This window comes from Drosophila yakuba, chromosome X, assembly GCF_016746365.2.
Source record: "Drosophila yakuba strain Tai18E2 chromosome X, Prin_Dyak_Tai18E2_2.1, whole genome shotgun sequence".
In the NCBI taxonomy this organism is placed as follows: Eukaryota; Metazoa; Arthropoda; class Insecta; order Diptera; family Drosophilidae; genus Drosophila; species Drosophila yakuba.
Window position 1 is genome coordinate 2941225 of NC_052526.2, and position 13534 is coordinate 2954758.

The 13534-nt window shown below is 45.3% G+C and overlaps 2 protein-coding genes across 3 annotated transcripts; one reads left to right on the forward strand and one right to left on the reverse strand.

Annotated features, from left to right (window-relative positions):
• Positions 1 to 227: 227 nt before the first annotated feature.
• LOC6524111 (sorting nexin-27) lies at positions 228 to 12166 on the forward strand. Of its 2 annotated transcripts, none has more exons than XM_002099939.4 (6): positions 228 to 1108; positions 10219 to 10321; positions 10379 to 10461; positions 10535 to 11370; positions 11445 to 11623; positions 11919 to 12166. In XM_002099939.4, exons 1-6 carry the CDS (start codon positions 783 to 785, stop codon positions 11985 to 11987), a joined length of 1596 nt encoding a protein of 531 aa, XP_002099975.1. In that variant the 5' UTR covers positions 228 to 782; the 3' UTR covers positions 11988 to 12166. The 2 variants fall into 2 exon arrangements, with proteins under 2 accessions (XP_002099975.1, XP_015045506.1); XM_015190020.2 differs by lacking the exon at positions 228 to 1108 and adding an exon at positions 10062 to 10138 and having other exon boundaries at positions 11919 to 12128.
• On the reverse strand, positions 3375 to 5948 carry LOC6524112. The gene is given in 3 exon segments (XM_039372600.2): positions 3375 to 4233; positions 4235 to 4274; positions 4540 to 5948. Coding segments are annotated over 3 exon segments (1446 nt in total). The 5' UTR covers positions 5483 to 5948; the 3' UTR covers positions 3375 to 3770.
• Positions 12167 to 13534: the final 1368 nt, after the last annotated feature.

Here is a 13534-nt window from a genome sequence, read left to right on the forward strand (position 1 = left end):
GAATTATACAAAAGCATAAATATAGTATTTACTAAAAATATGCCATATATACCATTTACTGTCCCACTGTGCTCTTACTCACAATTGCGTTGCTTACGCTCTCAGCCGGCGATAGCAGTGTTGCATAGTAACGATTGTTATCGATAACCGACCAGCTGATAGCTGCAGTCTCTCACGATAGGCGCAGTCGGCAATCGGATTCCATTGCGATAGGACGCCACCGATACATCGACTGGCAGTCACTGCGATACACGCAAAGCTATCGGAAGACTGCGCTACGAACATCAACACACAGAACAGACCAACTAACGGAACAAAAATGCGCAGCGCGAAAATAAAATAAGTAGCGAAAACACTGGCGTGTGTGTTAACTAAAATAAGTCCCATAAATAATCTATTTTTTTGCGGTGCGTGCGCGTGTGTGTGTGTGCGCGCGAAAGAGCAGGAAGAGAAGAAGTTTCGGTGGAGCACAGTGCAGAAGGCGAAGCGGAGTGAAGGAGGAGCGTAAAAAGTAAAAGTGGCGGTGCCTGTCTCTATACGTGTGTGTGTGTGTGCAAGTGTGGTTTGTTGTGTATGTGTGTGCCGAAAAGAAGTTGCAGAAAACATTACGCAAAATAAAAGAGCGAAATAACCACAACACAACAAAAGATATTGTGCAAACAACACAGCGCTGAGAAGCGGAAAGGTGGAAAGCAGCACGTCGGAGAGGGGCAGCAGCAGAGGGTGAGGGAGAGGGGCCTGGCGGACGGAGGTGGTGCGAGCGAGAGCGAACGACCGGCGCAATGAGCATCGTTGGCGAAAACCATCCCCTCCCAAACCCAACCCCCGCCAGCGCCGTGGTGTCCGCATCATCGGGCGGCGGTGGGGGCGGCGCGGTCGTCATGGGCGTCGGCGTAGGCGTGACCACAGCGAATGGACCCCGTGTCGTCACCATTTACAAAACGGAAACGGGCTTTGGCTTCAACGTGCGTGGCCAAGTTTCCGAGGGGGGTCAACTGCGCTCGATCAACGGCGAGCTGTACGCCCCCCTTCAGCACGTGAGCGCCGTCCTTGAGAACGGGGCGGCCGAGAAGGCGGGCATCAAGAAGGGCGATCGCATCCTGGAAGTGTAAGTACCATCCACATTATGTAGACTAGTTTCCATCTTTTGGGGGATGTGATATCAATGTGAGCTTAAAGAGCTAATAGCTATCTGATACTATCATTAACTGTGATTGAAAATATTCCATATATCCCTGATTCATTAATCTCTCTCCCAATGAGTTGTATCCTAAAACTAGATTTCATCCGAAAAGTGCTGCGTCCTTGCATTTATCTGCTTTCGACTTCAAGTCCTTAGAATCATTATTGAGTTTAGGCGAGTTTAAAACCTGCTTTTGACCACTTGTCTACTTGTAACTTAAGGCATGTGCAACACTAATTGGGAAAATGTGCGCACAAGTTACTTCATTTTAAACACTTTTAACTGGGCCCAAACTAAAACCTTTCTCTTATCAAATTATAGTTTGAATTTTAGTTTTTGCACGAGAAAGTTAATTTTACCAACGAGTGGGGGAGAAAAAAACTTACATACAGTTTGTATAAATTCAAAGGGCAATCTGAAGAGTAAGCTCTTTAAGCTTACGGCTGGTGTTGGTATTTTCGGGGTGCCCAGGGGTTAAGTAAGCGAAGTTAACCCCACGAAGGGCTTGCATGTGCGACCTCTGACCCCGCCCACTTTTTTATGGAGTGGGGGGCGTGCGGGGGGAACTGAAGTTGAATTTGGAAGTGGAGGTGAATTCGTAGTGGGTCAAAAAAGCCCGGGAATATCAATAAACACTTCTACCTGCATGGCGTTGGTGGTTGTTGCTGGATTCCAGAGGGTTGTTACCAAAAATTGGGGTTAAAAAGGGAAAAAGCCCCCATACAAGTCTTATATCCTATATCTGATGTATAATGCATGTATATTATTAAAACAAAATAAGTGTGTACGATTAGATAATAATAGCGAGTTTTCTGCAGAGCTAGTATTTCATTTTGTGTCATGAAATGATATTGGGGCTTATCAGTTTCTCGGAATTCCTGTTTAAATAACACTGAAACAAGGAAGTATGACGATGGAGAAATATGAGTCAGTGGAACATGTTGATAAGGAACCACATTTATCAATTACTTTCTTGCTTGATGAATAAAAATATTTTCGTTTAATGGAATTAATTTAAACTTCGCTTTTCTGTGTTCCTATGTTGTCTCGAGTGGCATAATATTATGACACACCACACCAACACACACACACACGTGGACACACACTCAGTCCAACACAATTGCATGCAGGCTAATTAAATTGCTCACTTATATTTCTTTTTTCTCGCATTGTATTGTTTCTTTCTCAATGCTGCTCTTCACCCGTTTCCCGTATCTTGCGTCCCTGTCTGGCGAAGCTTTTGTTTAGCATCTTTTGACATTTTAGTTTCGATACCCGTTATCAGTGAATATCTCGTGTCCCTCTCTTCCCTATCCTTCCTTTCGCTCTTCCCCTTTCTTCTCTTTGAGGCTGTCCATCAATCATTTTATTTTATTTCATTACTCACGTACAGTGGCCTTTCGATAGAGTGCATGAATGGTGTTTCAATTAAAAATGTATAATATTAAATCCTGAAAAGTGCATTTCTATCTTCTATCTTTCCCAAACTTCTTTGCCTTTAATTAGGTAATTTCCAAATATTAAGAATCAAAAGTGATGTAGTGTTCACTGTACTTTGCTACTCTTGTAGTTTCATTTTGTTTTCATAGTGGGTGCGGTTTCGCTGTCCCTTTCTAGCGCACAGTACAGCATACAGTCTGGTTTCGGTACGAAATTCAATTAATAAATTTTACCAAAGTTTCGTCGCACTGGAGAGCATGCAGCAACTTAATTATCATTGTCACCTTCCCTTGTCGGCAACGGAAAATTCGCAAATTTTCCACACTTTTCCAAAGCAAATAGAATGAGTGACGTGGATGCTAGCGGAAAGAGGGGGACTGGGAGGGGGTTTGACTATTATGCGGCTTGTTGTTGTTGCTATTTGCAGTGCCCATCATTTCATTATCAGTTTAAATAACAACAACAACGACAAACACGACGACGACGGCGGACAGCCGTTATAATTCGGCTGCGCGTGAGCTAACAAAAGCAAAAGCAAAGCAAAAGAAAAAGAAAAAGCAAAAACAAAAGCAAAGCAAGAGCAACAAGAAAGCGCAAACTGCAGAGCAAGCAAAATGCAAAAAGCAGAAAGTAAAAGCAAACAAATTTGCATTTGGTTTCCGCCTTTGCGAACCAGTTTTCAACTGGAACCAAGCGCTTAAATCCCGCTAATATATTTCTGCTCCACTTTAATGATTATTAAATACGCAAATTTGCTGAGAGTTTATCAAAAATATGAATATATTCATAACGAAACTGGCTCCAAGCTCCAAAAAACTAGCCCCGTTTTTACTTATGATATCCTACATTTTTAAAACATGTACATACAATTATACAATTCTCCTAGATAGGAACTATTTGCCATACATGATCTATGGAACACAATATGTAATCCTTATTTATGGCATCCGTACTTCCAATGAGCAGCAGTGTCCAGTGAGCCCGTTTAGTAATCCACAGCTTGTTTATCCAAATGCTTTTGTTTGCCCGATTTTGCGGGGGCGTTCCGCTCGCTTTATTTTCTCCTGCCGAACACATCCGCCCCTTGGCCACGCCCATTAATCAGATATCGGCGCAAAGTTCGTCCAGCCAGCCATGTAATGGGTGCTTATCGAAGTTTCCTGGACCACCAGTACTGCAGCAGTGACCACCAGCTATGCGGCAACTGCTGATCCGTAGAAACTGCTGACCCGAGTTGCGTCTGCCGCCAGAGAGTGGGTGCATCGTTGCACAGACTTCCGTTGCAGCGCACACAGTACGGATCATTGGCAGAGCACTCCGGCACCTGACCCTCGCATCCGCGCACCGTATAGATCCCGTCCAGCCGGCTGACCACCGTGCTCACGCACAGTTCCGTGGGGCTGGAGCAATTGCTGGTGGTCATCGCTGTGGGCAGGTTCATGGCCGCACAGTCCGCATCCTGGTCCTGGGCATTGCAGCGGTAGCAGCTCCGGACGGAGTACCGATTGCAGGAGTCCGCATCGCGGCACAACTGGCAATTTTCGCCCAGGGCTGAAGGTGCAAAATCCGCATCCGCACAGCCACGTCGCAGGAAGGTATCTGCGATGACAAGGGAAATGGGTTACAGATATTGCATTCACAAGGTTAAGCACTGATGTATCGATGGTAGCAGTTGCACATTAACTGATTAATTGAGAACAATTAAGATCTAATTTTATAGCAAAATAGTAATTTAATTCAACTTTGACAAAGTTGGCCAAGGGAACAAAAATTAAATCAATGAATGCCATTCAATTGAAAATCTCCGTAGAGATGCATTGCCTGACAAGTTTTATTTCCAAATGATGTACTGACAGCTTGAGTGGGTCCCTTAAAAGCAGTTCCTGGTCGAGATGAGATGCCCCACTCACCCTAACCTTGCTCGCAGGAATAGCAGGCCGTGGTGCCCGCTGCGCACTTTTCCGTTGGCAAATTGCGGCCAGAACGGCAGGCAGGATTTGCGGTGGAGTTGCAGGCGGCGCAGACAATATCCTGGCAATTGGCATTGCAGAATTCGCCGTGGCACTCGGTTAGGTCGCCAGTGGGATAGAATCCCATGCTGGTGGAGCAGCCCCTCTGGAGTACCTCCGTCTGGCTGTTGAGGTAGCTAAAGCAATTCTCCCTGTGTCCGTACATCACCTTGTTGACGCAATGCGTCACCGTTGAGTTGCTCAACGAGCACTTGGGCTGCTCCGCCTGGGGATCCTGGTCCCGCAGACAGTCCGGATTGGGGGCCAATCGATTGTGGGTGCACTGAAGGCAGCGCGATTCCGTGACGGTCTTCTCCGCATTGCAACCATTGTAATTGCACTTCAGACAGACATGCGGACAGGTTGTCGGCAGATTGGTGTGCTCACAGCCGCGCTGGGTGTTGGATAAGTGGACTACGTTCGTGTAGCACCTGTCATCCTCCCGATAAACCGGACACGGCAGCAGGTACTGCGGCCGACTGGCCACATCGATGCAATCCGAGCCGCTGCACTGATAGCAACGCAATCGATCCGTGGGATAAACGTGCCGATTGCACAGGCTCGTATTGCACCGGTCACATGGAGCGGCACAGTAGCCATTAGGATACAAACGCGCCAGGCAGCCGCGTCGCGTTAATCCCGCCGATATGGAGGTGACACACTCGTCGCCCGTCTGCTGACACTCCTCCACTTCCAGCTGCTGACCCGGTCGGGTGGCACATTCCGAATCCTCCGCGGAGTCGCAGGCATAGCACTCCAGGGACTCGACGATGGCCAATCCCAGGATGAGTAGTCCGCCCACCGCAAGGAGCGGCAGTTGGGAATCCAGTGTTCCAGGTCTTCTGGCCATCGTTTAATCGGTCTCGAATCGCTGGACTAACTGCGGCGACAAAGAACTGGAGGGCACGTATAATGCAGGCTACACTGCGATTAGATTAGCCATTGAATCTCAAGTGGTTCCAAGTTCGCACTGATTGGTCCGGATAAGTTGCTGAAATGGTCCCATGTTTCTTTGTTGGTCCCAAAAGTGCTAAAGATTCCACTTTCCAAGTGCTGACTGGTTCTAGAAACACGGAACTCCAATAGCGAACTAGATCTACAATGCAAGGAGTTTTAAAAACGATATCAAGTTAGGGGAATCCCCTTGTGCACATCATTCATTGAAGGGTTTCCATTTCTAATTGCCCTTCTGCTTGTTTTGAAATCCACTTAAACACACACAAAAGACGTTATTATCTTTAAGTTGGAATAAACAGAGAATGGATCCAGTGCTCTGTGTGCGTTCAGTAACATTGGGCAATTAAAAACAATAAACTTTTGCCGAGAGAAAACACAATTTGCCTGCGAATTTAACCCACATTTGCAGCGGAGAAAGTTTCGCACCCCCACTTGTTGTTGTCCATTCAAATTGAATAAATAAATTCCTTGGACAATTTGCTACGTTTGCTACGTCTCAACTTTGTTGACTGAATTAACTCATAAACTCATATATGAAACCTAATTCATTTCAACAGGAAAATGGACCATCAATTACGTTTGTCGTATGGATAATAATTGGAAGTTGTTCAACTTCTTGGCCGATGATTCAATGGGCCAACTAAGCAATGCACTTTGAAGTGAACTTGGATTCGTTAGACTGTAGACTCTGGAGGTCGACTGGAGGGATGGGTTCGTTGATCCCTGAATGGGAGGATTAATACGGAAGAGGGTTTGATGAATTGCCCTTTTGCGACTGCTCCTTTGAGACAAACAGGACACTGAAAGGATACTTCTTGATTGAGAAACCCAGACAAGACATTCCTTTTGGCCATATTCCATCTGCAGCTTTTGTGCTCGGCTTGCACTTGGCCATCTCGCAGTCCACTTAACATTGTACTTGTGGGGGTACAATGAGGTTGTTGGTTGGGTGGTTGGCTGTTCTAAGGTTGTGGGATTCAATCAATGGGGATTATGAACTATTTTCAGTTTGCCGCTCGTTTTGCTTTCCAAGCAATTGTCGTTAAAAACAAATAACGCGCCACAGTCATGTCAACGCAAAAGTGCACAAATGGGGAAACATTTGAGTAAATATAGCAATAAATAGTTGTTGAACGTGACATTCATTGGCTTTAAAAAGCTTATCTGAGCGGTATGAAATCCCATGCCCAACAATTTCTTTCAGTGCATATCAAGATAAACGAAACAAATGTATCCATAGAATACAACGCAGACAATAAAAAAGGAACTTGATTGAAACGCAGAGGAACAATTGCACCTTGAGCCGGAAATTTCTTTCACAATTTTTTTCGCTCCCCCCATTTTTTCCACTCTTTTCTGTTTGCAACTCCTGGGCCTTCAACCCATTTACTCTCAAGGCATTTAACCTCTCATAACCATGGTGCGACATACTATAATACATGCATCTTCCAAAGCGTTTCGTATGTACAAGTTTAAGCAAACAATTTAAAGTTCATCTTCTCGGGCCGGAAACTAAATTGAGTGTTAAGAAGCCTTTAGGCACAGCACGCAAGTGGCAGACAATTTCCCAGCTTGGGAAATTTCAAACTTGCCACACTCTACCACTCTAATGTTACTGTGGCATATGGCTTGAGTTATTGAAGGGTCATTAGCTGATTTGTAGCCATGTGTGTGCATTGTGGACTTGGGTGTTTATTAATGGCAAGGAAACTACTTTAGCCGAAGGAACAGGAGCAACATGAGTTCCCAACTGGAATACATATTAAATACCAAATGTTTTCGAGACAAAGTGCAAAGATCTCAACATAAAACACGTTGACCAATTCAATCGAAACCTTTTTTTTTATGCTGCCACGAATTTGTGTTTGCGGTTGGGTTCTGTGTCAATGTTGTTGCTGCTGGTCTGTGGCATATGCCCCGACAATAATCAATAGATTTACGTCACTGGATCGACTCGGATTGAATGGGATGGGGATGGGGATGGGGATGGTGGAGGGCATGGGGCAATGGGCGATGGGCAATGGGATGTCGATGTGGTTGCGGCTTGGTTGCCTGACCGGCTGACTGGCTGACTGGCGGAGTGGCAGAGTGGTGGAGTAGCTGGCTGTCGGACTGGCTGGCCCACATTTCCGCATTTCCTAGAGCGGCCGAGAGCAGAGACCGAGGAGTTTTGGTGGCGGTTTCAGGTTTTCATGTTTTCAGGTTTCACTTTTCGGCTTCATGCGGACCAAACTAAGCCCAAAATAAACCGACGGGAAATGGAAGTGGACAGTGGGTAGTGGGAATGGGACTAGCACTGGGACTGGGAGTAGCAATAGGATAGGAAACGATTTGGATTGGGATTCGGGAGCAGACACGGGGCGAGGCACATCAAACAGAAACAGAAACTGAAAACGAGAATTAAGCAATGGCAGGACACTTGTTAAGCACTCATGTCAGGTCCTCCAACGGATTCCTGTTGGGCTTAATTAATTTTCGATTTCCATGCCCGTTAATGGAATTACATTTCACATGCTACGTGTCCAAGGTGAATTAGATATAAACATGGAATGCAGGCGCCAACTTTGTGCTATCCAGTGCATATATATAGATATATAAATAAGATATATTGGCCATTATTATTTGCTCTTCACATTTCTTAGGGTATTTTTAGATATTTGAAATCCCCTCTGCATAGCCTATATGTGCGAATTATCTTTTCATTTCGCCCTCAACTATTCAAATTCGGTGTGTAAACATTTTGGATTTTATTATTTGTTCGGTGCCCGGCAAATATTTATTCGATTTGCCGGACTTAAACAATTGCATACCCCGTAGTAGCGAATCCAGCCCACAGTCCAGTCGCATTACCATGTCCAATTAGTGCCGGAGGGAAATGCACACAAATCGCGAGTAAACATTGACCGTAATGGATATAGAAATCCTATTAGTTGCTTCGGCCCATCAGCCTTGCAGATACCCTGGATGTGAAGGTATGCCGGAAGTACACGTAACTTCAAGTTATTGAAAGTTGCAATCGAAAGTGGCAAACGAAAGTGGCCACGTAGATGTCAATCGATATGAAATGCTCTTGGGAATAAGCCAATAGACATAAAGCCGCCAGATGTTGCTTCACATGCCACACTTTGTGTGTGTGGCTTTGTACACCTGTCCCACTGTGCCTTGGTTTTGTATATACCCTTTTTCGCACCCAGAGAAGCTACTGGCCAAGCTGCACGGCTAGCTAAGATGCCTTAAATTAAAGCTACGACAATTAATGGAAAATGATACAGTCGCGTCGTAAACGGAAAAAAAACATTCGCCTCATCTTGTCGGACACAATTAAAAGGGAAAGGCATTTGCATTCGCCTATAAATAAATGCATAGATAGCTTTGTGCTTTGTGCTGCTGCTCTTTCGTTGTGATCTTTTCTGCTTTATTGTGTTTCCGTCTTGTTTTTGTATCGTTGCTGTATTTCTTAACTATTTTTACCAAGTGGCTGGCTGGCAAACAGGTTTCCGGAGCTGAGCAGAGCAGAGACGCGTCTTGGTTTAGGTTTCAGTTTCAGATTCAGTTTCAGGCGCTCAACTGTTTGCGCCTGTCTCCTGCACTGCATTCTCCTCCACATCCCCACATCTCCACATCTTCACCTCTCTTCCCCAACGCTGCACGCCGCTTATTGTCCCCCAGATTTCTGCATTTCTGGATTTCTGACATGTCGCTATGTGAGTCATGCTGCGAGTCTCGGGAGCTTTTCATCCATTCCACAGTGCGTCACAATGTGCGGCGATATCTGCAGCGATTATTTATTCACTTACTTTACTTACTTACTTACTTCAGTACGGTACGGATGGGATGGGATGGGATGAAATGGGATGGCGAATGGCAAACCGGAAGACGCCTTTTCCTCCGGAGAAGTGAAGGAAATCGAGGAAGAAAGCTGAGAGCTGCCCTTATCCAAGGCCTTTCGTTGTTCCCATTTTATTGCTATCAACTTGATTCACTTAAAGCGGATTCGTGGTGGTGTTACTAATATCTGTGCTACTTGTTGTCGTTCCAATTCAATAATTGTTTGCTTCCCCACTTAATCAAATTGAAAGCCCACTATGCTGTACACTATTTGATTGTCAGATTTATTCTTGTAACTTGTGCCTCATTTCAGTTAGGTGCTTATCACTAAAATAAGGTTATCATTTGTTTCTATGTCGATCAACCTTCAAGTTCGAGAGCATCGCTCCTAGATAGATACGATAAGTGATTCCAACTTGACCCGCATCGTCGAATGGACGCCAATCGACCGACCATCCAGAGTAGCCGCCTTATCAACGCCACTGCGATGTCAATGCATCCATTATCGACGCTATCTCCGGGCTCCCACTGTTGTTATTTTCGCTTAAATGGATCTGTGGTCGATGGCAACGCCTTTAATTCGCCAGTGACGATCGTTCAGCACCGATTCCATTCGCAACTTCTTCGCAACTTTTGCAACTTTAGCAACTTCCTTCGAGATGCTGCCCTTTCATTCTGTTCAGTATGCTCAGTTGACGGCCTTAGAGAAACGTTGTCTTCGGTTGGGTTTCCCTATAGCTTCTACCATATTACCATTGAAAACAAACTGATGTTTTAATGCTTCTCTCCGCTTAATTGCAGAAATGGCGTCAGCGTCGAGGGAGCCACACATAAACAGGTCGTAGATCTGATCAAATCCGGCGGCGACTGCCTAACACTGACGGTGATATCGGTGACACAGCAGGTGAGTTCAAAATATAAATAATATAGCCACAAATTTGACACACTACTACTTCAATAGGAGGCTGATCGACTGGAGCCGCAGGAGGATCAGAGCGGCTACTCCTACATCGATTACTCGGACAAGCGTTCGCTGCCCATTAGGTAAGTTCCCGTCAAACGAAACAGATTAATTGGATAATAAAATTAATTGTTATATATACCATTCCCTGTTTAGCATACCGGACTATGGGATCGTGAATCGAAATGGCGAGCGGTACATCGTCTTCAACATACACATGGCTGGACGGCAGCTCTGTTCGCGTCGCTATCGGGAGTTCGCCAACCTGCACTCGCTGCTGCGCAAGGAGTTCTCCGGCTTCAACTTTCCCAAGCTGCCCGGCAAGTGGCCCTTCCAGCTGAGCGAACAGCAGCTGGACACGAGGCGCCGTGGACTGGAGCAGTATCTGGAGAAGGTGTGCGCTGTGCGGGTGATTGCGGAGAGTGATGCCGTTCAGGACTTCCTCACCGACACCGAGGATGATATATCCGCCTCGCCGGTGGACATTAAGGTGATGCTGCCCGATCATGAAGTGAGCACCGTGTCGGTGAAGAAGTCTTCCAATGCCCAGGTGGTATGGGAGATCCTGGTGCAGCGCGCCAATCTCACCGCCTACACGCAGCAGTATTTCTACCTGTTCGAGATCGTCGAGTACAACTTTGAGCGGAAGCTGCAGCCGCACGAGATTCCACATCAGTTGTACGTGCAGAACTACAGCACCGCCTCATCCACCTGCCTCTGCGTCCGTCGCTGGCTCTTCTCGGTGGCCAAGGAGCTGACGCTGCCGGATGGCGAGCAGGCTGGCCGCTTCATATTTTACCAGGCGGTCGACGAGGTGAATCGCGGCAATATCCGTGCCGATGGACGCCTGTACGAGCTGAAGGCGCTGCAGGACGCCAAGAAGGCGGGCGACTATCTGGCCTTGGCCCGCACACTGCCAGGATATGGAGACGTCGTCTTTCCCCACTGCTCCTGTGATAGTCGCAAGGAGGGACACGTTGTGCCCGCTGTGGGTGAGTAATCGTATATGCAAAACGCCTCTATTCCACGCATCTAGCAACAACTCTCTTCTCTCTCTCATCCACAGGCATGAAGAGCTTTCGCCTGCACGCCTGCCGTGAGGATGGTTCGCTGGAGGCGCAAATGGTCGAGCTGACCTGGGACAGCATCACGCGCTCCGAGAGCGACGAGGAGTCCATGTCATTCTGCTTTCAGTACAATCGTCCAGATAAGCCAGCACGTTGGGTCAAAGTCTACACGCCATATGTAAGTTTGGATGTGAAACAGTGCAGTATAATGGCATATAGTATAGCTCTGGTGTACACAAAAATGATTCCCTTTAATATTGTAACATATTTTGAATGACAAAACACGCAATGGTAAATTGAACTTGGTTAATTATTTTTTGTGTGATTTAAATGACATAATTAATATGCATGCAATTGTCCTGTTGATTGGAAAAGTAATTTAGAGAGGTCAGCTGCACACTATATAAGCCACAAATCCCTACATCCACTCCCATGTGAATTGCATTTAATTAATATTGTTTTCCATCCTGCAGCATGCATTCCTTGCGGACTGCTTTGATCGCATCATGGAGGAGCGCAAGTGGGAAGACAGCGGCGACTAGGGAAGGCGTAAGGTGCTGGACGAGGAGCAGGAGCAGGAGCCAGAGGAGCCAGTGGAGCAGAAAGAGGAGCAGCGACGGCGTCGGCGGCAGGAGGGGCAGATTAAGCAACCCAGTACCATACCAAGCATCACCAGGCGGGCCGAGGCATTGCACATTGTTCGTTAGTGGTTCGTTGGTGGGAGAAGCCCAACTGCCGAACTCTCCGCCTCTGAGCCCACACCACACCACATCTCCTTTGGTTAGCTTGCCATACTCCGGCTGGTCAGTTGTTGGGGCTGCGGAATCTGAGGACTCAGATTCGTGCTGGTCCACTGCTGCATCTAATGCCTCACCCACATATATTGTAAAGTATATTTGGCACTGATATATATACATTTATATAATTTGTACATTGACAAGCAATTGCAATCGCCTTGGCTCTCGTGGCTCCGATTTGGGATGCGGATGGGTTGGTCGTCTGGTCCGGTGGTTGGACGAGGTTGGAAAATGTTAACAGCAGCAACAAAAATGTTTCAAATGTTTTCGGCACTTAGCACATAGAGCAAACACAGGCACCAATTTAGATCAAGCAGAACCGACGATTCTCATTATACAATATAAATATATATATATACATATATACACACCACTCACAGACATGCGTACATTAAACAACAATACAAAACAAACAAACAAACAAAAATATATAAAAGAGTATATTTAAGCCAACCTCAGCGTAATATTTAATTCGTACTTTTCCAAATACCCTTTGTTCCGTTTGTGTTTGTATATTTTGCTCATAGGAAAGCAGCGGCTATAGGAGATCTTTGAAAAATGAATTGTAAAAAGTCAATTTTAATTATACACAAATATACATCATATATATATACATATACATAAATGTTTAGCAAACAAATCAACAGACATTGATCATTTATTTATTTGTATGTACGTAGAAAGGCCTAGAACGAACTCTCAACGCATGAAACCGAAATCAGAATTCAGAAATCAGCAAAAGAAATGCTAAGCGAAACAATATACATCTATCAGATAAAAGCGATGAAATGTTGAAAATATTGTACTCATTCGAAACTTTCTATAGAAATTGTTAGTTAAATATAAGGTAACGTTAATAGTTATTGAACAAATGCAAAAGCGAGACTCAGAACTCAAAACTCAACTAATGTCAACTCAAAGGCGAACTCAAAAACGTAACGTAGAAAGAGACGGCAGGCGGGCAGTAGAAAGAGAGGCACAACACAAATAGCGAAAATCGCGCGCTAAGGCCAAGCTTTCTTTCACAAGAAATCACATTAGGAAAATCCGAATCCAAAACCTAAACAACCTAAACAAATTCACACCATTTTAAGGCAGAACACAATTACACATCCGCAAACTTATAGAATGGCATATAGGCATACATTTATCAACGATGCAAGTGACGTCTGCTTGTGATATTTACAATTTACACGATTATTACGATTAATTTTATATATTATTTAATTGATTCCATATCTCTTTCGTATCTGTATTGGATTTGTTAATCTCTCGATGTGCGTAGATCACGT

Coding starts and splice junctions, on each gene's coding strand:
- LOC6524111 (XM_002099939.4), top strand. CDS start 783: ATGAGCATCGTTGGCGAAAACCATCCCCTCCCAAACCCAACCCCCGCC. Junction 10,322..10,378: donor TGATATCGGTGACACAGCAG/GTGAGTTCAAAA, acceptor CTACTTCAATAG/GAGGCTGATCGACTGGAGCC. Junction 11,371..11,444: donor ACACGTTGTGCCCGCTGTGG/GTGAGTAATCGT, acceptor TCTCATCCACAG/GCATGAAGAGCTTTCGCCTG.